This window comes from Pygoscelis adeliae, unplaced genomic scaffold (genome assembly GCF_000699105.1).
Source record: "Pygoscelis adeliae isolate BGI_AS28 unplaced genomic scaffold, ASM69910v1 Scaffold15, whole genome shotgun sequence".
NCBI classification, from domain to species: domain Eukaryota; kingdom Metazoa; phylum Chordata; class Aves; order Sphenisciformes; family Spheniscidae; genus Pygoscelis; species Pygoscelis adeliae.
Genome location: NW_008824988.1, coordinates 4501592 through 4527417, shown reverse-complemented (window position 1 = coordinate 4527417; position 25826 = coordinate 4501592). Strand labels below are relative to the sequence as shown.

Below are 25826 nucleotides of genomic sequence, written 5' to 3'. Positions count from 1 at the left end.
AGTGGTGCTTATAGTTTGTAAGATTGAGGAAAGACCACAAATCTCCAACTGCAGTGTCTATTAACGTGATTCTGCCAGATTTCTCAGTGCTGATGGTCTAAAGGAAAGCAATAATACCTTGAATATCCATAGGCATTATGAAATCCATCCTTCTTTATCTATGGCGCAGTTACAAAAAAGAAAAAGTCAAAACACTTAATCCACTCCATAGAAAATCCCTGTGGCTTTGGATACCTTCTGATTTCAATCCATTAATTTAGACTCCATTTGTCACCATGAGAAGTTACATTTTACATATCTGCATCTCCATCATAAGCCAAGGTTAAAGGTTTCAGTCGGTTGTTCTGCCTTCTCTGGGGCTTCTTTGGCTTTTTGCTGAAACAATAAGATAATTTGTAAATAGAACAAGAAACTAATAACATAGCAAAGATGGATTTCAATCTTAAATGAAAGATGAGTGTGTTGTTTTAAGAGAATGCATTTGGTTGTTCATTTGTAAAAGCCATAAGCCTAAAACCTTCACTTGGATCAGTAATGATCTCTTCATCAACCCAAAGCAACATCTAATTGAAAGCTCAGTTGTTCAGAAACAGGCTGTTACGGTGCTGATGTGACTTGATGAAATCCTTGGCAGGTAATCCTGCAAGATCAGTCCATTTTCAGAAGAACCCAGAGCCTGCAGTGCAATATTTGGTCATGTATCAAAGCCGCAATCAGGTTCTTTTAAATTATATGACTCAAATCTTAACCTCTCTTGACACATCAAGGGTTTCCACAGGAAAGTTCCATCTTTTGATTAGTTTTATCTCATTATACTTGCTGGAATGACTACAGTTAATTCTAGATGTTATAAACAAACCAGTCATAAATAGCAGGGATATGGTTGTTAACCATAACCATTCCCTGTCTAGCCTTGAATTAGATTTTAATCCAGCAGTATTTCCAATCCATTTGATATAGTTTTAAAAAATTATCAAGCCAAAGGAAAATGCATGTTTATGCGTGCTTTAGTACTTGTCTTCTTTTAGAGTGTAATATAAGCATTTCTTTAAATCAGGCCTGTCCATCCTCAGTCTCGTCCAAAATCTTACATCTCAGCTATGTCAATTAGGCTGCCCAAATCTAAATCTTTGTTACCAAACCAGTTGTTACAGTGGCTTGCAGTGGCCACAGATTCCAGGCCGAAGAACCTCCAGTGGAGTTGTATGTTAACGGATTTTCTTTTCCTCAAAAAAGAAAAGATTTTGTTCCTTACTTAGACATAAGTGAGATTTTGGGGAACGTTTACTAAAAAACAAACAAATCCAGAAGCCCCCCAAATGCCTACTAATGCAGTACAGCCAAGAGCCTGACGTGTATGACCACACTTCCCTCACCTTCCACCTGCACAGTCATTTGGATCAGAAATTCCAAACAGGACCTAGAAAACTTCAGGGAGAGCATTCTCAAAGGTGACTTGTTCTTGCAAAAAAACTTTGCTTCCACATGCATTACGATTTTTCAACAAAATATTATTTCATGTATGAAAAACACATGAGAAAGTTTTCAGACTTTTTTTGGTTGTGTACCTCCATATCCTGCCAAATATCAACTCTGACTTGCCTGATTACTAAATTTCCTTCGTGCTATTTCGCTCTGCATTTTGTGATACAGACACAATGAAATTATCATGGACACAGTACATTCTTAACAGAGAGAAACGGAGCAAAAATAAACTATACACTAAGCTACCCCATATTTGTAAGAAGTTCTAACCTCAGGAGAGCATGTGTTTATCCATCATCTAGACTAAAACCAGAGTCCACCAACCTGAGCTTGGACAAAAGGATATGGAAAATTAAACACTGCAGTTCACAGAAGTGCCTGCAGTTTCTACAGCAGCATATGTAAACGCTTGCATTACAGTCTGTGTGGGACTGCTTGTTTGTAAATAATGAAAGAACTCACCAGGCTAGATAGATCATAGAAACAATAAAGATGAGTAAAACAAATGCACCAGCAGCTACACCATAAACCCAGGTCTTCAGCCTCCCATCTAAAAGGAATGAATGTTAGTCAGTAGTGCTTGAGTTGGTCTTGTTGAATTATTAGTTCTGATATAGTATAGAAATACTTTTATAATCCAAAATAAATGTCTTCACTAGCAAGTACAGCTTAATAAGAGTAAATACTATTAAACAACTGAGCAATAGCTTCTCTGTGCACTTGTGTTTCGCCTTTCAGCCAAAGTCTGGATAATCTGAATGGAGCCAAGATGTGGGGCAAAGGCAGCAAGCGAGACCCCCAGAAAGCCAGCCTCTGGGCCTGCTGGTAGCGGACAATCCTTCAGCGTGATCGCAGGGCAGCAGGTCAGCCTGGGGCTCATTTATTCCGTTAGCATCACTTTCCATTCTAGCTCCGGTAAATCAATCTGCCTGTTATTTTCATTCTTGTTGCTATTTAATTTTATGTTTTTAAATACCTTTAGCATGTTTTATCTCATCCATACCTTAACTGCACATACACAACTTTCACTACTGCATAAAGTAATAATTTTTCAATTTCTTCCCCTACCAAATGCAAGTTTTGTTGTTATAAAACATCTTCCCCTCACAGAACAAGCAAAAATACACCAAAAAAGCCAACCCATGCTCATAAATAGAACTATATTAATAAGTTAATAAGGACTGTACCTATGCACAGCCCCTGCAGTCTGTATTTTGGACACGATGTCCTTGCAGGCTGAGGTATACATCCCACTCTCCTGCTTGCCTTGATCCTAGGTGCACTCACTTACCCCAGGAAAATGAGGGAAGAACAGGTGTGACTGTCTGTGAGGTTTTGCTCTGAACCCCAAATGAGTATGTCACAACCCCAGGCCAGTACGTATTGTTTGACTCACTACTTTTATCTGACTAATTTTGCAAATTTCTAAATGGCTTTTTGAAAACATTTTTTTACTCATAAGCTTAATTATTTCATTTACAAAGGGCAAAATTTTTATTTCATGAAGTCGTGCATATTTTCGCTGTAAGCAAACACAGCTACAATTTTTCTGACCAAATACTTATTGCTTCCTGATACCTCTGTAGAACAAAAAGGCATTATCAATGCAGTTGATGTTTCTACAATGTAATAATAACAAAAATTAGTCAGACTGACTTTGCTGAGATTCACAGTAGTGCTCTCTACTGCTGTGCAGTTAAGTCCAGGCTCTCTGTTCTCTAGCAATGCAAAGTCTTGCAGTCATGTGGACAACTTGTTTGAGACTAATCAATATAAAAACATTTTAGCTTTGTTACATTAATCAACCTAATGAAACATTATAACTGATAATAACTGATATAACTGAAATAGCTGATCCATTAAAGATTAATTGAACAGTAGATTTGACCTGACATATCCAATGATATGATAATACGAATGAGAGGAATTCAGACTTCAGCACTGCTAAATAGGTTAGTTTCTTCTCTCCTTGGCTTATTTCCATTGGTAAATATAAGGGGTTTCAGGTTCTTTTGGGTTTGCTTGTTTTATAATAGTATTATCTTCTTGACTAAAAGGCTGGCATTACCTTGTGTATGTATTTATTTATTTTTGTCAAAGCAGGGAACTCTGTTAATGAGGTTTTTCCTGTTGTGCAACTACAGGCATCTAACTCAGGCTTTCTGAATTCTCCCTGGACAGATTATTTCTAAGTATACAAGGGAATCGGCATCACAAACTCATCTGTTTTGGGTAGCACATCAGCACAGACACCTGAAGAGGATAGTTTTAATACCTTCTTTTCTGGAACTGCAATGTAATTTGTTGAAGACAGTGAAAGAACTATTTTAAATCTGGACTTAGAAACTTTGAGGAAAGGAATAATCATGCTGGAGTAAATCAAAACCTTTCCAATAGATACCCAATCCTGGACTTAAAACAATCAAGCATAAATCTAATCTGAAGTGCAAAATTTTCACTTTCTTCCACATTTGCTCATACTTTCACTGCATAAAATATTAGTTCTATTGAATACTGTTGTTTTTATCTGAGCTGAGCTATGTTTCCTTCCTAACTTGAATTACTGGAAAATTGTTAAGTTTTCATGAAATCTCTCAACTGTTTCTTGCTCCAAAAACCATGCCTGAGCTCACATGAGCATCCATGTTCCTAAATAGTTGAAGACGACTGTCTGACATTTGTTTATTGTCAGCACTCTGGCTGCTACAGCCCACCCTCTGGCATTTTCAGGTGGAGCTAGCTAGAATGAGGAAAAGATAACATATTTGCTAAGATGCTATTTTTTAAAGGAGGACCAGAAAAGCTTGATTTTCTTTTTTTATTGTGGATTAAAGTATAACTAATTGGCGTAAAGACCATTTTATTGCAGGTATCAAATATAGTATCACAGTACAAATAACAGTAAATACTAGTAGGACTAATGGGAGTTAACATAAGTATTTCTAACCCAAACATGATTTAATCTGCTTATTAGAAGTACTGCTGTAGTTCTCAATTTGCAGCATTTTAGGGATTATGCATTTAAAGATACTGTTTTCAATTCTCAGATTAAAAACATTCATAAAAGCTTTAGAAAGAAATGAATACCCTAAGACACAAGTGTGTTAGAATATTTAGCTCTATGTGATTAAAACGACACTTAAGAAGATAACCAATTGCTCTCTTCATATCATTAACATTTTGGACAAGCATCATATCTCTATGTGAAAGTATTTTGTTAATTAAAGTTTTATTTATCTCAATGCTTAATAGTACCAGGAAATATTTACTGAAATCTGATTACATGATGGACTTTATAAAGTATTTTTATTGGGATAACTGTCTTATAATATATTTCTTGGCGCTCTTGCACATAAGTCCTTGCTCAGCTCTAAAGAATATGGTCCATCATAAAAGCAAATATTGCCTATAGACACTTAGAGCAGGTCTATGCTAAATATCAATAATATGGTTAGCTCTTGTCTAACATGAATTAGTTTAAATATGGATATGGCAGAAAAGCATTAGCATATCTATTCTGATTATTTTCCTACAATTTATGCTACAGCTGCAAATTTTAAGCAGCCCTTACCCTTTGAAGTCTTCAGTGCTACCTATTCACCCCTCCGTCAACAGCATTATTGGTTGAGACAGCATAATCTAATATCCTGGCTTGCACCTTTGCAGCCAACCCCCTTCTAAAGTCACATTTCAAAAAGCTTCTGTGAATTGTAACAGGTAGAAGGGATTAAAAGGAAATCTTCTGCAATACAAGATTTCATTAAATATATCGATGGAGCAGCTGAGGGGTTTGCTTATGTCTCTTCCTTTGTTTTCAGTCAGGGCAGATGCCTGTCTTCTTAAATGAACACTTAAGGGTTTTTCTTTTCTTCCTCAGCATCACAAAAATGTAAATGCCAGACCCTGCAGCAGTACTTAGCATTAAGAACTGCTCATTGCATGACTTCACCTGGCCCAAAAGGCTGTAGAAACCAGGTCCTTCCTCGTCCTGACTGGTTACTGGAGGGCTGGGTAGGGTTCACAGCTCGACTGGTTTTCACATCTCCCTTTTTGTCCTCCATGGTGGGGATCACCACCACTGGGATGAGAGTACACTGTTCAAGTGTGCCATCGGAGGACATAACTTCAGTGTATCCTTCTTCACAACTGCACGTTCTAGTCTGTAGGGAACAAGTGTTTTACACTGTGTAGCAGAAAAAACATAGTTTTCTGTGAGCCATAAAGCATAACAACATGGATGACAGGAAGAGAAGACTGTTTTGATGAGTGCTAGCCTGGAGAGTACCTCTTCATATATTTTTATGCAGGTTCGTACCAAATCAACAGAGATTTTTCAACATTTATTTGAAAGGTAGAAAATGGTCTGAGGTTGATTTTAACAAATTAATAATTAGCAAAATCTCTGAAAATACTTTTTGTTGGCATAATCTTTGTAATGCAGAGAGATGTGTGGGAAGCCCTCACAGGGGTGTTTTACGCTCCAATGCAGTAGCACATACCTCACTGCAGTAAGCGTGGGGTTGACTGCACGGTGGGTTACATGACCTGTCAGCATCTGGTTGGCGCATCACTAAACAGCCCCCTGTAGGACAGAAAATCATATTTTGACATGGTAATACCTCACCACTGATGAAATTACTGATGTCATTACTTGCTACAGTATGTAATGGATTACAATTTTATTCCTAATTTGAATTTAAGAGTCCTTCTCTTATTCCAAGGTGAAGGATAATTGGTATCAAGTATTTTCTTATAGGTAAAGGAAGGATATAGCACATTTACACAGTATTTACATTCATGTGCATTTTAAAGAACTAATATTTGGCAAATGAACCTTTTGTTTTTCTCTTTGTTCCTTTGGTGAATTGCTCAAAAAACAGTTGAAATGTTTTGTTGTGCTTGAGGGAACAGATTTTGGTTCTCTAGGGCCCTCCTTATGACTTACATATTAAAACTGTGGCCACAAAGAAAATAAAAGCATATTTTTGATTTATATCTTTGCCTGTTAAACTGAAAACAAACTACTCATCCAGTTTATGAATGGATACCTGTTTTCTGCTGCTCCTCAGTAGTTACTTTTACACATGCTATAGCTTTGCCACTTACGAAGCCACACTTCATGCTAGTCTAAGACAGATTTTTTGGAAGAAAAGAAGTGTTATCAGTAAAGCATGTACTGAATGCTATGATACTGATGATATAGTGGGTTTCAGTCTTTTTCCTTTTTATACAGTCTTAGTTCTCATTTCTACAGCTTTATGTACAGTGCAGTTATTGTTATGGACCAATACACACAATCAGGCTTTCACTATCATTTCAGCCAGAATGACTTTAAAATACAGTTAGAATCAGTTTGAATTTACCTGGCTTCCTTCTAGCTTACAGAAGAGGAATATACATCATGTAGTTTAAAATTTATACTGCTACAGGATGACTTATCTTGCATGTCCAAAATTAATCACATTTTTATACTGGTGTGATATGATGATGAAATCCTGATAGTTGAGGTTGGTCATGACCATAGCAGATGCAGTTAGATGTAGTTACGTAGATCCAAGTGTTAACGGGATGGCCGATGAAGAACAAAGAAAACCCTGCTGGTTGCCATAAGTTTTCCCCACCCCCAGAAAGGAAAATCGTACATCCTCGCATACAAATCACATGCCTGTGGGAATCTATGTAATAAAATATCAGTCATCCAAGGAAGCTGCAGAAGGAAAGAGTTGCCTCATCGCCCATGGGAAACAACACCTTCAAGTAAAAAAGAACTATTCAGCACAACAGTATTATGCAAGTGAGTAAATAAATAAAGGCCTTAAAATACCAACAGGACTCATAATAAAAATTTGATAATGTCTGAATTAAAATACACTATGATTTTGATTCTAGATCAAAATAGGTAATCTCCATTTAAATCACCCGTGTATGTGCATCTATCAGTTTGAGCTCTTAAATACTGTAGTTTATACAAACCACTTTCAAAAAGATGTTCAAATGTAAATTACAATCTGGTTCACGACTGTATGCTTCATCCAGAGAAGTTCTCGCAGAACATTATACTTAAGTGCTTTGTTTGAAAACTATCAGGAATGTATAAAAAAAATATAGTTTTGCATTGCATGGAAACTGGTGATTACATTGTCTGAAATTTTCCACTAGTCTTCATTTCAAATCAGGGAGTTACCACAGCTTTAAAACCACGTACAAACAAACTTTGAAAAAAGAGATACAATATAGGTCCAAGGTTAGTCTGCCTAGGAGGTCCTGTCATGAAAAATCTGCCAACAACACATATTCATACACTTATCTTTCCTGGAATTTATCACATGGCTATATTCAGTCACATCAGAACAAACTATTACTTTTATGTGACTGACTGTGATTTATGAATATATTCTGATTTTAACATCTCAGAGGCATAATCGCCAAGATGCTATTTATTTTGAAATCCTGTAGGACCTTTAATAGATAATATCATATATGAATCTCAGTAAGAATTCTTGGAGTTTTACTTACCATACAAGCATCTTAGCTAGGCAGGAAGCAATCAAGGTGCATAAATAATGCCCTGCTGCATTCATCGTGAAGATGATGCTTTTTAATATTTTTACAGCACAAAGTGACACTTGCAAAAAAGACTTTGGGTTATTAAGTATTATTTCAAAACTTTGTAAAAATAATACAGATATTTTATTTGTACTGTTACAACAGACAGTAGTTGTGGATTCCACCATCAAGAAGTATTGCATTGGCAGTCCATGAATTAGAGCTCCCCTCCTGTGACTGACCAGACAGTGGCTGGCATTGAGGATGTGCTTACAATCTCTGGGGTTCTTTTACTATCACCTGGGCTGATATAAAAATTATTTAAACAACAAATTCATAACTCTTAGCTTAAATTAATTCCTAATTCTGATAAATAAATTCATATAAATAGATACGTATGAAGATTTTCTTGAATTCGGAGGCCTCAGTCATTCTTAATTCATGGTGGTTTTGTGCTTTGGTTTGCACAAAAAGTAACTACGTCCCATAGCTGTCCACTGAAGTATCCTGCTATAGGTTTATGTCATTGAAGTAAATAAATAAACTTATATTAGCACATTTATTAAAATTTGGTATTTTGTAATTTTAAGGAGATATATATGCATGATATTATCAAGCTTTGCATCTCTGCCTCTGTATAGGCTCTGAAATGAACTTTAATACATAAAAGTTCTATTTGTTGTAGGGCTTGAAATCTGAAACCCTAAATTTAGAAGTGTAAAGATGTCTATGGTAAAAAAAATATACAATGTAAAACATTCCTGGTCCAGTACAGGAGATAATATTTATATTTACTTTTAGCATTACATGCTGCATAATTCTGGAAAAGAAATTACATCTTTAGGACGCAAAAACATAATGATTCAAGACAACAGCACGTTGATTCATACATCAGGAACAAGTGTTTTTAGTAGATTCTTTAAAAAAAATGTATTTCCATTAGTTGGCAGAAGACATTATCCACCTGCTTTCCAGGCTTTTATGTGTATATAAAAAGAGTAGTTACCTGTGACGTTTAAACCATCTGACCTTTGGCACCACACGGTTCGAGAAGATCCCTTCCATGGGCTAGCCATCCACTTGTATTCATAGCATTGGCCATCTACACAGAGAACATTCACTTTTCAAGAAATCTGATGACAAGATTTTAGGCTACCACTGGCGGCAGCCACACTCATCAGTAGACCATACCCATTATGTTTAACGGCTTTTATGGCTAATAGGCCCCTTCCTCCTTCGCCCAGCAACTTAGAAGGATGAACTGCACACATGGAGGCCCCAAGGTCTCCTGCACTTATTGGATACGTAGAGAATAGACCAGATGTGTCCCAGACACTAACTATAATGGTTGCAACACACTGCTTGTGAAGTAAGCCTAATGTAGTTAATGGGCAAAACAGATGTTTCCAATAACCTCATAATGGTTGTGGCCCATCTGTTGCGCAAAACTCATTTAGGAGTCAGATTCCTTTCCTGGTAACGCTGAGCTTCAGTCAATGCTCCAGTGCTTGGAGAAGTGGCCTGGGCTGCATCTGGCTTCATATCTCAGCTCTGCTGTATACCTCTCATATGGCCTGGGATAAATCATGAAGTTCTTCTGCACCTTAGCTCCCTTGAAAATATAAAATTCCTTTTTGCCTGATCTGTCTGGCCTCTGAATGGACAAAAAATGCCTGTACAGCAAATTACTTTTCTTAGATACTTTGTCCCGTATCAGCGATAAGCATGACTGAGACTTTTTAATGTCATTGTCATGTGATTAACAACAATTCAAAGGGTAGAGAGAAATCTAAATTTGGTATGTATCAAAATGTAAAGATTTCTTTTTATTAATGTTATCAAGCAGATAAGGCAACTATTTTTTCCCATATCATAAAAAGAAATTTCATTATTAAAAAAGGATCATCAATTTTCCAAAGATTCTGTTTAAAGTGGTAACGTATGATAGTTAGCGTTTGAAAGTTTTTCTGTTTACAGTTGATATCTGGAAAACAAAAAATTTAAGTGCATTTCTATATCTATCAAATCCATATTTGCCTAAATTTGATACCATGAACAGAAGAAAACAAAACTATTGTTGTTCTGTATTTTTTTTCTTACAGGAAGCGGCCTTATGTGTATTTTGGTGCTTACCATTGCATGGTCTTGTTTCCAAAGCCTGTTCTGGACAGAGATGTTGATTCTCTAATTCCTGAATGATCACTGCCCGAGATCGGACTTGTATCCCTCCAAAGCCGAGATCCTCACCATTAACACAGGTTAGCTGACAAAGGCTCCATTCTGACCACTCTCTCAAGTAACAGTCCCCTGTCAAATAGCAATTTTATAAGATGAATGATCATCATATGTGAAGAGTTTTTCGTACTGAATATGTTTTAGAAAAAAATGTCCAAATCTGGTTTCTTAATTTTCCCTCTTTATAGATCCTTTCATTCCTCTTCTTAAACAAGACTTATACTTAGAGAAGATAATATTTTGACATTCTCTGAATATCTGTGCAGTAGAAAATAGTAATAAAAAGATTATACAGAAGCCTATTTGTTCTGAAGCAGGGTAGTTTCCTGTAGCATTCCGTAAGATCACTCTCATTTTGAATTTCTGAGTAACACTCCACCCAACGTCTGGATTTTTATAAATTTTAGGGTATTGTGCACTGTATGCCTTACACTAAATTTATATATCTTGTTCACAATTCTTCTTTGATCTTAGAAAGAGAAAACATTGTCTAGTTTTAAAAAGATTGTTGCTTATCCTCATACAGAATTTCTCTAAACAGACAGTAGAAGCTACTGCTGGAACATTCTTTGCAAGAAAGGGAAATGGGAAGGTGATTAAAATGTCTGCTCTGGCTATTTCATGTTAGGATAATAGAGATTTGTAGAATGTTATCTTACAGTGTAAAACTGAAAAATAAAATTACACTAATGACACTAATTAGCATGATCAGCTGAAGAACATTTAAGGAAGATCTGAGGTACAACACAGAGACCATTTTGTTAAAACTGCAGTAGAAAATGGGACTAGATTGTGCACAGACTCATAAATAGACCTCTTAGTTCTCATTATTTCAGTGAAAGAGCTATTAAAAATTCATGCTACCTTGCATTATACTGATGACAGATATAATCAGTACTGTGTTGACCAGATGCCTGATTAATGAAAGAATTTTATTTGCCAACGTTAGGAAAGCATGCAAAGAAATGAATAATTGAAGAACTGATGTATACATAATAGGAAAACAAGTAGTGCTTTTTGGAAACATTAGTTGCAGCGTATCATTAGCACATCCTCATGGGGCAGTTATTTTTGCTGGCTAAATGTGAGATTGTTGAAGAACAGGTTCCTGCTCAGCAAAATTTTAAAAGCGAGCAGTAAGCAGCTATATTTTTTTTTATAAATTTGACTAACAAGAAAACACAACTACAAGCTTTTTATTCTTCCAATTTTCATTTAATAAGTAAAAATATGCAAAAATCATGCAATTGGAATGCTGTGCACAAAGCAGTGATGGAAGCCTCTCTGGTTTTGATTATTTTCTATTTATTGAGGCAACTTTACCTTCAGTCCAATCTGAAATGAACTGGAAAAAAATTCTGAGAAAGAGGAGAGTTGCAAGAGAACAAATACAGTGCTGGTATGGAATGATAGCTACATTAGAACCGAAGATACATTACTAATGAATCTACTGAACAACAGCAATATACTTCAAATTCTACAAATAAGAGTTTGAAATGAACTGGAGGAGTTTTACTGGAAAATAAACAGCTGTTATAGGCTCTTAATCCTTCTCAGTATGAGGGTCATGGACCTGATCATTTATAACAGCTCCTTTGGATTCAGTCTACAAGGGCAATGATAGTGCCTGTCATGTCCAGCGAGTTAAACAGCTAGAAACATTCACATTTTCTCAGACATCAAAATTAGTTTAATTTGGAATAGCCCCTTTAAACAAAAAAATAAAACTCCCTAGCTTAGCTTCCTTAGCCACTTGTAAAAGACATCAAGTTCTTAGCCACTGTTAAAAGTGTTAATAAAGCTGTTAGGTGATCTAAGCACTTAAAGCAAATATTCAGCTGTAAACCAACACACTTTCTTATAAATGCAGGTTTTATTTCAAAAGATTTTGTGAAAAAATATATTCTTATTAGGCACAATCTGTGACTAAGACATGTCTTTTATAAAATCTAAAACCTGGCATTTTTTCTAATTGATTTATCGTCATGAAGCCGCTACCAGAAAGTAACTCTGTTGGCCATCTGATGGATGAATCCAATCAGTAAAGCATGTGAAAAAGATTTAATGGCCTGTGGCTAATGCTAGGCACTGATAGCTGTAAAGATACCCAACCAATCTTGAAATGCAACATTTATTTGAATAGCTTTGTTACCTGGACAAGGGACAGTGCAGGTTTCCTCAAGTATCATCTTCTTATTACCATCTATAATAGGCTCTATTTCTCCACAGAATTCTTCATCTACTACTTTGCCAACGTCTTCAATGGATCCATCAAAAACCACACAGGAAATGTTCCTCACTCGTGTTCCTTCTCCACATTGAGCATCCTGGGGAAGGAGGACATACATGGATACTGGACAGAAGAAAGTGCCAAAAGACTAGATCTGTGCTACATGTCACACTGTCTCCTATTATTTTTTGCTTAACTACTTATTTATTCCACTGGGGGGGGGAAGACATTGTTCTTTACTTCTGAAACAAACAAACAAACAAAAACCCAAACCAAAAATTGTGCTGACTGCTACCACTGTTTCTTAAAGTATGGAGCTAATTATGCCTTTGAATTGCAACCACAGCAGTATCTCAAGTGGAGGTCTCTTCTAGGATGCCAATCTATTTCCACAGATATTCTTTTACAGTAGAAGGATTTCAATTATTAGCAAAGATGCTGCTTGAGTACCAAAGTTTACATTTATACTTTGAATATCTGTAGGACATTGTTGTATCTGTTGACAAATATCAACTCTAAGAATAAACCTTTAGTTTTTGTATAAGAGAGGTGGCAGCAAATTGTTTGCAGTGTTATAAAGCAGGTATCTGAGCATATCACAAATATGCCTAGATATACAAGCTCCATAATTTCAAAGTCCCGTATGGCTTTTACCTCTACTTTGCATGCAGACCATTGACTGTATTGCCATCGATAACAAGGTTTTACTGGACAGGGTTTGAATTGCTCCATCTGAGAAGGGCAAGGCCTCCCGTCACCCTGAAATGGCTGATTTATGGTCCTTCTTCTGATCATTTTTCCTGTAAATAAGAAACAGCAATGTAACTAACAACAAAGTGGTTAGACTGATTTATTCCTCAAGATGGTTCTATTTTGGTGAAAAGCATTGTATCTGAATAAAGTAATTTTTTCCACATTTCACAAATTGGATTATAAAGCAGATCTGTTGGCTCTTGTCTGTTATATGGATTTATATTTTCCAAGTCAGACACTTTATATTCTATCATTTGTTTGTACTGCAAGAAGTGCAGGAGGATGTCTGATTAGGATTTCAGATTGCTCCTGTAACAGCAAACAAACATAGTAACTTCCTAGTTCAGAAGCCTGGGAAAAATACTCTTTCTGAATGTGACAATATGTTCATGGCACTTCAGTGGAGATTCTGGCTCCTCATCTGGAGTTTGCTGCTAGAAGAGACCAACATGTTCTGTTCTTCCCCAAGTCAATACAGAATCATGTGTCCCATGATCGTCTGATTCCAGCAACCAGGAACAGCTTGCAACTTTTCCTCGCTGTCTGTCTGGATAAAGTGACATGCAGATTTTGCAGGAGATGGAGGATTCTTCACTCAGATCCAAAGAAAATTAAAACACAATAGGCTTATCCAACATTAATCTTCTCTTCAACCATGAGTAGCACACTACCCAGCATCATTGGGATACAGGTTCTATTTCAAATACATATATAAACAGAAAGAGGAAGACATTTTTATCCTTTCGGCAGCTCTTGCTTCTTTCATCCTGCAATGGACATTAGACTATTATGCTTCGTTACACAGAGGTCCTGTGATATAACAAAAATTTTTTTTGTGTGCCAGAAGTAGTGGTAAAGTGGCTGCTTCAGACTTGGCACCTTGCAAAGGTTTCCACAAAACCAACACAGCTGTGGTATTTTAATCTATATATAGATAAATATATGAACCAAGTCTGAAATAAGATGTATATATTTAAATTTGTATACTGAGGCTTATAATAAACTAAGGCATTACATAGATTTACCTACATAACACCCGGTGTTAGCTGGCCAAAACAATTCATCTTTAATTCCACATTTCAATCTGATGCATTTGGAATTGAACACTCTAATGATCATGACATGAATCTGTTTCTGAGAGCAAGCTACGCAAGCCACGATGCAGCAGCAGAACTGTATCAATCTTCCAGACAGCTGTGTTCACTGCAGCTAGCTAGAAAGATGTTTGTTAAGTGGAGCCTCATCATTCTTGGATTCACAGCTGCTCCAACTAAGACGTCACAGGAGAAAAAAGATTTTCTTGAAAAGTACTGGAGAAAAAACCCCAAAGAACAGCAACGAGCAGAATTCTTACATAAAGGATTCTTCCTCAACTTTATGGGTATTTGCGTGGGTGCACAAAAGTGGTTCAGCTTTGTGGTCACTGGGTTTATTAGATGGTTATTACTTATTGAAAAACAGCAGTTACTTCCAACTTCCTGCCTAATAGGAAAATTACAGCTTCAAGGCTTACATCTGAGGTTGCCATCATCTGTTAAAAACACTGAAAATTTGAAAGCTATTTTACATTACTATTTAAAATAAATTTTCTCACTTCTACAAATAAATTCTATACTTGGAAAGCACAGGGATTTCGGATAGTGACCCACTTCACATTTTGAAAAAGCATAGCAACAATAATTCTCATTCAGAAAAATACCAGGTCAATTGTTCAGGTCTTGTATGTAAACAGAAGCTTGTAAAGGAAAATGTGGCAACATATTTAAGCCTGCAACAGAGCTGTTAGCTCAAAGAACTGAAATATTATTACATTATCAGATACTGCAGTATCAAATTATTAGTTGTTATCATTTAAAAATCCCTAGGTCTTTCTGTTGGGACCTGAGGTGGCCACAGCTTTCAGATGTTTTTGCCTAGACCTTTTCCCTGTGGTGCACTCCCCAAGGAGCACAAAAAGATGCAATATCATTTTACTCTGAGCCCAGCAGTTGAAATTGGATTCCATATGCTGCTAACCATCCAATATCTGTAGTGACATATTCCAGACATGATTACAGAAGGAAGAGGTTTCATAGATGGGCTTCTACCCTTCTCTTTCAGTAGTCTGTATACCTTAGTTGCCTGCCTGGCACAATGATGCTTTCAGGTCCTTATTCTGAGACATATCAGTGCAAATAAATAGCAACAGTTCCTCCATAACTAGAATGTGCCTTTGATATCCATTCTCTGACATAGATTTGATTGAAAAAAACTTAGACGGTGGTTAGCAACATTTTGGAAAAAACAAATTAATGTGGTCACAGTGAAAGTACCTTGTCCCCCCGCCCTTGTTCTGTGTTTAAAAATATGGAATTCTGCAGTGAGTAAATTTGTTGGTTTTAATTATTGTGCTCTTCTGCAAGTTTAGTTGTTCTAAACTCAGCACAAATGAAACTTAAGAGGAAACCCCTCCCTTCTCTTCCTCCTCCCACCAGCTGAAAAATAAATATTCACATCAGTGTTTATTTTTGTCTCAATATATCATTCATCATATCTCACTTTGTTCCCAGAGTCAGAAACTATTCTGAGCCAAATTCTCATTATCTTCAGTCAGAACAGCCTCACTGAAGCATATTATTTCCATGAATAGGGTGGATCATCACTCTCCCTAGCTAGCTACATTTTCTAGTTCTGCAAAAAGAGATATTATTGCCTTTATTAAACAAACAAACAAAAAAAGCTCAGTCTTTAAAATATGCCAAAGCTACATACTGACCTGTAAGGCCACATGTTTGAGAGCACTCAGACCAAGGGGACCAGTCAGAGAGCTGGCAGTTCACAGGACATTCCACCACACAGGACATATTCATTTGCCATGTCTTCTCCAAACCAAGCTAAAATAAAATATTCAGTGGTCAGCATGTAACACCCAGTCTGTGTCATCGGTGCAGGGTACGCATTTGGACACGGTGACTCTAAGACAACTAAAGCTTTACGCAAGCATGAAGTAATTACTAAATAAAAAGTGAAGCAATTAGGACATTTAAAAATCTCACTTCAAGACAGTTGTAATGCATATGCTGATTTTTAAATACATGCTTAAATCCTGTTTTCATCCATTATTTTCTAAATTAGAGCCTATAAATGGAGGGCTTCAGCTCTACACTATTACTTTATACAATAGGTAAAGGACAAAGTAATTTATGAAGTATCAATATAGTATTTTGAAAGAGGAATATATAAATACTGAACTACCAACAGCTATTAACAGCTGAATTCAAGTGATGCTAGGAACCAGGTTCAAAACTAACAAAAGGAGGAGGATGAACATGTATCGGATAGTCAGTTTATTTGTCAGAAGATGTGGCAGATGCTAAAAGTTTACACAAGCTCAAGAGAGACTGAACAAGTTAATGGAAGAGAAATCTGAAGGTTTAAACACACAGAAACCACACTGGGCAAATGCAGTCCAAGAGCTGACAACAGGTGGAGGCTGCGAGAGGAGTAAAGGGAAACTTGTGTATGTCTGTCCTCCTTACTCTTCCTTAGAAATCTGCTTATGCCTCTCTTGTTTTTTTCCTAAGGTGGTGTGTAAGTTTATTATATATATTATGCTATCCATTCTACTGTATGCAAAAATATTGACATGACATCGACAACGATTTGTTCTAAAAAAAATATAGCTTTGCACATTTTTCTGAAAAGCTTTGCAAAAAGCAGAATCCTCTAACATCCCTAAAGTAAAAGCCGCAAATGCTGCAGGAGCATGAGAGAAGGGGACACAGAAAATAGCCAGACTCACATGTATTCCCAAAAATACATTCTGTACTGAGCTCTTCTCTGGTCAGGAGTCAACCTAACACTAACAAATGATGGAATACCCACAGGGAAGGAAGAGTTTTGTGGCCATACTTGGAGACAGCACAGTGGCCACATGGTCCTTTGGTCTGATCCTGTAAAGCCATTTCTGTGTTCTTATAAACTCCCATGCTCCAGATTTTCCCCATCCAAGGAAGAAAAGAGATGTTCTAACACACATGAGAATATATGATGCACGATGGAATACTACTGGTGGCAAAAATATTAGCATGACAATAACAATCCCTGCAGCCTGCACAGCTTCAGAATGAGTTAAAAGGATAGGCCGATTATAGTGTGTATGATATAAAATGTGAAAGAAAATCAATCCTGCCAATATGAACAGATCTGCAGCTTCCTAGCATAAAAGACTGTCCTCTTCATTGGCCCTCACCAGTGGACCTTGATCATCATCGAGGCTTTTCAGAATCCCAGGAGGTAGTGGGTATCTTTAAGTAGATAAAATCTCCACAGTTTAAAAAAAAAAAAAAGCAAACTAGACAGTTCAAAACCTATTAATTTTAATGACTGGAAAGGTTAATGACATAAAACCAGCAGTTAAGACTTTAAAAAGGAAATAAAAACACTATTTCCTACTAAATGCAAGCATAGAGCAATTATTAGGCACAACATTAACATGTCCTCCATAAATAAGCTACCACAAGTACTGGAAATGCCTCACCCTGATAGACTCACCAAGTCTTAAATTTGCAGTTGCAGTACCATTTATTGAGACAAATGAGGTTTTAGACCTCTGTTCTGTTTTATACATCAAAGAACGAGTTCTTGACTTTTCTCTGTGGTACAGTATAACCTTGATTATCCAGCTATCGCACACAGGCAACATCTGAAACCTTTGGATAATCTGGAATTTGGATAATAAGGAAACTAAAGAACCATCTTTGAAATTTATATTTGGGTCAAATCTTCTGAGCAAAGGCTTTAAAGCCTGCTGAATTGATTCCTGCCAATTTTAATACCAGGACTGCTCTCTTTCAAGACTGGCCTTCTCAGCTGGACTTTGGCAGCTAGAGAAGGAAAAGCCCAAGAGAGATATTAAAGGTGAAGAGGAGAAAGCTGAAGGCCAGATTACCCACAGTGATCTGCCATTTGCATGTTTAAGATAATGAAGTGCTGCTGAAATAGATTTGAGGAACAATTGGCAGGCTGCAATTTGATATTCACATATTCTTTTCTCATCCCTCTCCTTCCTTCAATTGATGAACCACAATTCACCTTGAAGAGCTTAGAAAACATTTGGAAAAGCGTTCAGTAGCTCTCTTACCTGAAAGAGCCTCTGTTCTGGATGAGTTGTGGTTTCTGATTCAGGAATGGCAAGTACTGGAGGAGTTACACTGAAAGCTACCGCTGAGCGCCCTGTACTCCTGGTCACACACACCAGGGGCAGCAGGCTGCCAGACCAGCATGCTTTATAAACCCTGTGATCCACAAAAAGTATCTGTGTTTATAGGAATGTTTGGCACTGCAGATTAACCTCTGCTGGAAGTTAATCATGTAATCTGACAAGCAGACTGTTTGCCAAAAAAACCAAAAAAGTTTGCTTTCTAACGCAGACAAAACTGCTGGTTTCTAGGTTTTTCTGATCTTTAATTGAAGGTAAATGAATAAAAATAAGCCCATAAATATGAATATGACCAGGACCAGCTTGCTTTAGGTGATTTGATTTTCAAATACTCAAGAAAAAGACAAGCCGAGTTCTTGTGATGTGCTAATTTTGTAGAGTTAGAGACCAAGTAATCCAGTATTACTATGCCTTGAGAGTTTGAAGGGAACTATGTTAACATACTGAGGACTTGGAAATAAGCTCTAGAAATTGATTTATCCTGGCAGTAATCAGGATGACTGGCTAGCTGATTGACTGAAACAAACACAAGATCATATGGACGCATTAGGAAACCAGAACACAGGGGCTCGGAAGAAATGTTAGTATATAACTGTGCTGATGCTCATAGCTGGAGATGGTGATAGTCAAAAGACAGCGTGAAGGGGGTTTTTATACATGGCTTTTATCAGTTTCTTGAACCACATATTAAATAGGAACTCAGACATTGCAATCATGGGTCTTCATTTCTTAGGGATCAGGATAGGTTTAGCTATTCCGATCTCTCTTCTTCGCATATAATAATAAGAATCATAATTCTGTAAATGTATGTACATATAAATTAAACAAACCTTTTGTTTTATTCACACATCTAGTATAAAGTTTTATGACAGCCCAGGGAAAATTCCATTAGCTAAGTCATTACAAAATTATTTCATCTTTCTCTTATCATCAACTTTTCTAACCACATGCACCTTATTTTGAACTTCACTTAATCTTTCTGCACTGCCCTTATAATGCAAAAACATGGCAAAAGAAAAACACCTTGAAGGATCATCTGTGATTAGATGAGCATGAAGTGCATAGTATTTATTCACATTTTGCTAATTTCTTGAATACTCTCTTCTCATGACCTGGAAGGTCACAGAGTTGGCTTTCACATCTTTAGAGCGAAGGTTCTGGTAAGATCTGAACAGCTTGGCTTTCTTGTTAATCAGGTTAACAGGTTTTACTCCTCATAGTTATTGGATCAGCTTTTGACCTTGTACCACTGCTTACACATCCATAATGCAACAAACAGTCTTAACAGTATGACGGGAGCGGATCAGAGCTTTCTACAGGAAGATGTATCTCTATATGGTCTAGCAAATCAAAAAGGCAAATAAGACTGTGTCACAGTGGTTGCTGATAAAGCCAGGACCCCACTGCAGTGATGTCTGTTGGCCAGTCATTTATGGCAAATAGCTTTTGAGATATTATCTTGTTGCCCTAATTATTTCTCTGAGTAATAAACTTTCATTTCTTAAATGCAGGAAAGCTCCAGAGGTTTTCTGCAATGAGATTTCAGTGTAAAATGTAATAATTTGTTCTAAATGTTGCTCAAAATCTTTAACAACAGGAATAATTTCTTGGCTTTATGGTAAAAGAAATCTTTCCCCTTAAAATCTAAAAAAGCGTATTTTTTTCTGTGGAAATATTCATGTGGATGGATATTTTATGTCATGTCTTGGTGTGAATCAATCAATATTGCAGTCTCTTACAAATAACCCGAGAGCCAAATTTTTTCTTCTTTTAACGCTTTAATACATTAACAGAATGCATTAATGCATTCCCCTATTAACTTCACAGAAACTTGTTGATAGATAGCCAGATCCCGAGTTTTTTCCTGAGACGTAAGTGATCAAATTATTAGATTAAATTATAAACCCAAGAGCTACGTGTGAAGGAGGAACTTGGGACAAAAGGAGGGTGCCAGCCTCAGCTGAAACTCTTTGTGAAGAACTTAGAGATTCAGGAATCCAGGATGTTGGAGGGGGTTGGAGAAGCCTAAGTAGGTCAGATACACCAGTACAAAACTATAGTCCAAAGTACACGATGAGTTTCCTGACTCCCTCCACTTCTGATGAGACTCTTCTCTATGGGCACATCCTGAATAGCAGCTGCTAGCCAGGAATATCCAACAGAAAAGGTGTTGGTACCAAAGCTGCTGTGGAGGCCGCTCTACCTTAGTCCCCCACCGCAAGTGATTTTGTTTCTGATGTCATGTGGTGGAGGAATGGCAGCTGAAACAAGTTCAGTTACTTTCCATCAGAAAAGCATGTAGGATTGCCCTTAATGTAACACTTGTATTGTCTTGCCATTTTCCTTCACATTACTATCTCCATGCAATTGAAAACATTAAGACCAACACACAAAATGTCAGAAAACCAGTGCTGTCAAATTTGAAGTTCGTTTGAACATTTGCAAAATGGCTCTTTCAAAATTCAAGGGGTCCTGTCTGCTGGTTAGTTCTCCATATATGCTCCTATTTAATATTGCATTCATGCTACACATTTTCATTCATGCTACACATTTTTTTCACACTAGCTTGGGTATCTTTTGCACTGCACAGCTGGATACAAGAAGTTAGCATTCAGCCCAGCTGCAGAATGGCACGTGAAAAGTATTTTCCAACACATTGAGTAAATGATTGATACTGGCAGCTGTCCAAGGCTCCATGCAGAAATTGTATCAAATTAGAATGATGATTAGTGTTCTGATTAAGATTTATTACCTTTAATCTACTTTATTAATTATTGTTTCTAAGTCATTTCCTTCAGGACATAATAATTAGCATACGTTCACGGAGGCACTTAAAAGTAACTGAAGGAAATTGTATAAAAATCACTGTTGATGGCACAGTTCATTTAAAAGGTACTTAACAATCCATGAATAGTGTTGCAAAACATCTGGTGAAGATGGGTTACATGCTGTATAGCTCAGTTGGCTCAGCATTAATTAGCACCATCAGAAGAGAGCTTACTCACAGGTACCCACTCACCTCTTCACAGTACTTCAGGTCAACCGATTTGCCATCACTGCGAACACAATCGAGCATCCGTGTTTTGATACCATTACCACAGACAGCCTTCTCGCTGAGCTGACATGTGCTCCAGTCTGGAAATAAGGAATTAATTTGTGTAGTAGACATTTTAGATAAAACTCATAATGATCCAGTCTCCCACCTAATTCTAATTCTGATGGCCTAAAATAATCCTCACAAGCAACTTTTACATATGCAAAGGCTCATGGAGCCCAGCTGCTACACATTTTTGGAAGCAGCGACTTTTACTGCAAATAGTCAGTGCCATGATGCTTTCCTGAAAAGTTCATATTTGGTTTCGTCTGCATGGATTTTAAGCAAATCACGAAATGATAGGAGAAATATTTTTCCTGCATGCACACTTCACCCAAGTTGCAAAGCCTCCAGCAATATTTTATCTGGATCAAATAGCCCGAATCAGTTTTCAGTACATGCTCCACAGCTCTCTCCGGATAAGAACAGAAAACTGAAAAATCTGTCCTGTAAGGTGAATGGAAGTAAGCCATAGTCCCAGGCTGTCACTAGAGCATAACACCACAAATACCTGTCACGTTGTAGTCATAGTGGTAGCAGTTTTTGTTCAAAGTGCAAACTTCTGTCTCGGTGGCAGCAGGACAAGACTTTCCATCATCTGGTTGTCTCAGGGATTCAGCTGACCTTTCACGGACACTACTTCCATTGCATGGCTTGAAAGGAAGATTGGAAACAGCTTTGATATTTTGGCACCCTGATACCTTTTCATGCAACATTATAACAACCTTTCAAGTAATCCCTTCACAAAACACAAATGTAAAATAACAGGCTTGTGCTGTTGCGTAAGAGAAACCATTTCCTTGTTATTTCAGAGACAATTTAGTCTGCTCTTTCATGTTGGTACCACCCAAGGTGAAATATCGTCTAACCTGGTAACATCTCGGTACTTTCCTAACTAGTTTGTATTTCAGTACTAATGCTCTGGAACTATTTCACTCATAAACTGGATATTGAGATGCTCACTTTCCAAATGCTATAATGTCATGCACCAGAGCCCGAATACTCAGAGGTCCTGAAACACTTTTTTATGTTTGGGTTGGTTTTTTTGGCATTTCTTTTTGAAATTGCTGGCAGGAAGGGGAGAGGAGACCCAAAATTATCTTTCTATGCTCAGTCTTGATCTACAGACTTTGCTTGTTACAGAGTAGTGACATTTTTAGTACAGTGACTGCACTGCTATGGAGAGGCTCACAGCTAGGCTCAAAGACGGACTCACAAACCACTGCTAAAGCTATTCCACCACACAGAACCCACCCCACACTGAAGAATGACCACTGGGAACATTATATTTTGTGTTTTGGAACAATTTCACTTAATGGAAAATACTGGCACACTTTATTTGCAACCAATTATCAATGATCCTAAAGATGACAGTAAAGATAGATATTTACATGTGTAATCACTGCTCAATTCAGCATCTTTGCACAATACGTCATGTATATATATTTAAAGTATCCTCCTAAAACTATAAATGTTACACTTCAGTATACTGCTTACCAAAGAACATCGAGACCACGATCCCCATTCAGACATAACACAGTCCTCAGGACATGGTAACGTGCATTTTCTAGCACCAAGTGGCATCTCTTCAGGATCACACAGATAGTCCTCTACAGTGTCAGAAGGACCATCCACAGTGTTTAGCATGCACCTGGAAAAAAGAACTGCACATAAACTGCATTTGCCGTGGATTTTGGACAGTAACTCTGTTCCACAGTATTCTGAAGCATTTTAACATTTTGTCAGCACATAATAATCGTGAAGTAATTGAAGTAACAGAACTAAGTATTGATCTATGAATAGCCAAGAAAAGCTGAAGAGCCAAAAATAATCCTCATTTTTACAGATGACAGCCATATACAGAAATGCACAGATTTTAGGCAGTCCCTATCAGTGATTTGCTGAGAGTTTCTGGGAGGTGATTTACTTGACATTAGCTTACCTCTAAGCCACAATAATGCGAATCATCTATAGTTCAGACATATTTTGTGCATGCTTCAGATTATAATTTTAAATCTAGAAATAGTAAAACTTTTAAAATTTTATATTCTTAGCATTAATCCCTAATTTACACAGATGCTTTTTAATTACCATTATATTAAATTAGCAGGTGGAGGCCCAGTTAAGATGAGAAATGAATATACTTAGTTTTGTAGACCAGAAGATGACAGTCTTCATTCCACAGTATTTTCAATGCTGTGGCATCTACTTTTAATGTATCCCTTCCACCTGTCAGCAGAAGACCAACTAGTACATAACTAGGATCATTCAGATTAAGAGGCTTACATCTGTTTCCCAGAATTGCAAGAGAAAAGATTGTATCAATAGGAAGCTTTTCACACACAGATAAATATTCGGAGTTTCTTTCATTTGACCACATTAATTTTTTGGCAAATATCTTACATTATCAGACTAAAGCAATTTTTGGAACACTCTCTGTTCTAAGGTAAACACAAAAGATACATCATGAGCATATATTAGCCTTGTGGAATTAGTAATTTAATGGCAATATGTGATAATAAATGAAAAGTTAGATGTTTTTAGTCCCATAGGGCTGAAAACACTTTCTTTATCTTTGATGGTAGTGCCAAAGTCTATTTGTCAATATAAACACTGATTAATTTTGATTTTTCATATTGGAGTTTTGTTAAGAGTATTCTTATTGGAATTTGTTTAGATGCTACTGTGTAAGAACAGTTATGCATAGTCTTTCTAACTTTGGTCAAGCAAAGATTAAGACTTCCACCTTCTTGAAGCAAATGGTTACACTGAGGAAACAGTGCTATTGTGAACAAAATTGTTTAAATGTGCCAGTTTCTAAGCACTTGAGGCAGGGAAAACTGTATACAGGTCTCATTTTGGACCTTCAAACTGAATTCACGTTATGCTTTATTATTTAGATTTATAATCTCAAATTGTGTGTCGTTTTGCAGTTAGCCAATTAAAAAAAACAAAACAAACCCCAACCAACCCAAACTTCATGTACTGCTTTACTTGTTGTTGGACCACGCCATGTGAGACTAATTTTAATTAACCTTTGATTAGAGCTCTAGGGTGATGAGCAAGCACACAAGATGCCTACATCAGGTTCAATAAACAACAGAAGATTTCTGGATTTTTCTATTTCACTTCATTCACTTCTGCCACTTTTTCTGGTAATAAGTCTAACTATTATTCCCAAGTGCATATGTACTTAAAAGGGTTTTTTAAATCATAGTTTCATACAGAAAGAGGACCATTTCACTTTTCAGAAAAGCATTAAAATCATACATTGCAGTGTTTGTAGTAGTATAAGTACAATATACACTAGTTTATAAACTAGGAATCAAGGTCTATATCCATAACCAGTAGATAAAGCCATATTGCACACTCTGAAGCTATTCTGATTTACATCAGCCAGGATTCTGGTTCAGTATACTATGGCTGGACTTAACACTATACATTACACAGAATTACATCAAATTAAATACAGCCATGACCGAAAGTGAAGGTTCTCTAAAATGAAGGAGGAGCAATACTGTTTTACCTGACTTTCCTCGTTTGAACACCTTCTCCACAGTTCTCTTTTAAGTCCACATTGGTCACCTTGCAGACACTCCAGGGCTCAGTAACCCATACATACTGGCTGCAGTCACTGTGGCAGGGGACTACCTCATATACCTGGAATCCACATCGAGCGTCAGTTTTGTTGCACACAAGTAAGATAAACATGCAACAGTGATCATGCAAAAAAAGGTTAATGCTCTTTTTGGTAAGAATAACAAATGTAAACTTGCTGATTTAGAGGCTGTAGTAATAACACAGATAACATACTTGATAGAAATAACAAAAAGTCAGAAGCTAAGACATCTAATGACAGATTCCCTGGTTTTCTCTGCCACTAAGCCCATGATATGCCATTTCCACCAATAACATCAACACATATAAAATCTGTAACTAGGCTAGTTCATGAGTATACCTTTTAGAAAAATGCTGCTAAAACTCTGCTAAAACTTCACTTCTATCCTTCACATCTCTCCTCAACTATTCCATCCCACTGTTATTAGTTGTGGGGTTTTTGTACTTCTAAAGAGGTGAGCTCAAGGTAAATTATACCAATATATACTGGTTCACTTTCTGTTTCATTGTGGATGCTTAAAATCACTCTAATATATTCATGTACCAGCATTAGTATTAAGTTTAGATTTGAATACAGATTTGAAATAGTATCTCATATAGTAATTTATACAGTGTTCCATATATTTTCTCAAACATACATTACAGAAAAAGGACAGACAACATAA

The 25826-nt window shown here is 36.8% G+C and overlaps 1 protein-coding gene across 1 annotated transcript in view; it reads right to left on the bottom strand.

Annotated features, from left to right (window-relative positions):
* Positions 1-290: 290 nt before the first annotated feature.
* Positions 291-25826, bottom strand: part of THSD7A (thrombospondin, type I, domain containing 7A) — a 209512-nt gene continuing 183976 nt past the window's right edge. Inside the window, exons 16-28 of the mRNA XM_009326106.1 lie at positions 25070-25203; positions 23041-23194; positions 22055-22196; positions 21469-21584; positions 16005-16122; positions 13151-13296; positions 12419-12593; positions 10165-10338; positions 9038-9133; positions 5985-6067; positions 5435-5645; positions 1948-2035; positions 291-375 (exon numbers count right to left, since the gene is read on the bottom strand). Coding sequence (XP_009324381.1) covers positions 291-375; positions 1948-2035; positions 5435-5645; positions 5985-6067; positions 9038-9133; positions 10165-10338; positions 12419-12593; positions 13151-13296; positions 16005-16122; positions 21469-21584; positions 22055-22196; positions 23041-23194; positions 25070-25203 — 1722 coding nt within the window. The remainder of the gene's footprint in view (positions 376-1947; positions 2036-5434; positions 5646-5984; positions 6068-9037; positions 9134-10164; positions 10339-12418; positions 12594-13150; positions 13297-16004; positions 16123-21468; positions 21585-22054; positions 22197-23040; positions 23195-25069; positions 25204-25826) is intronic.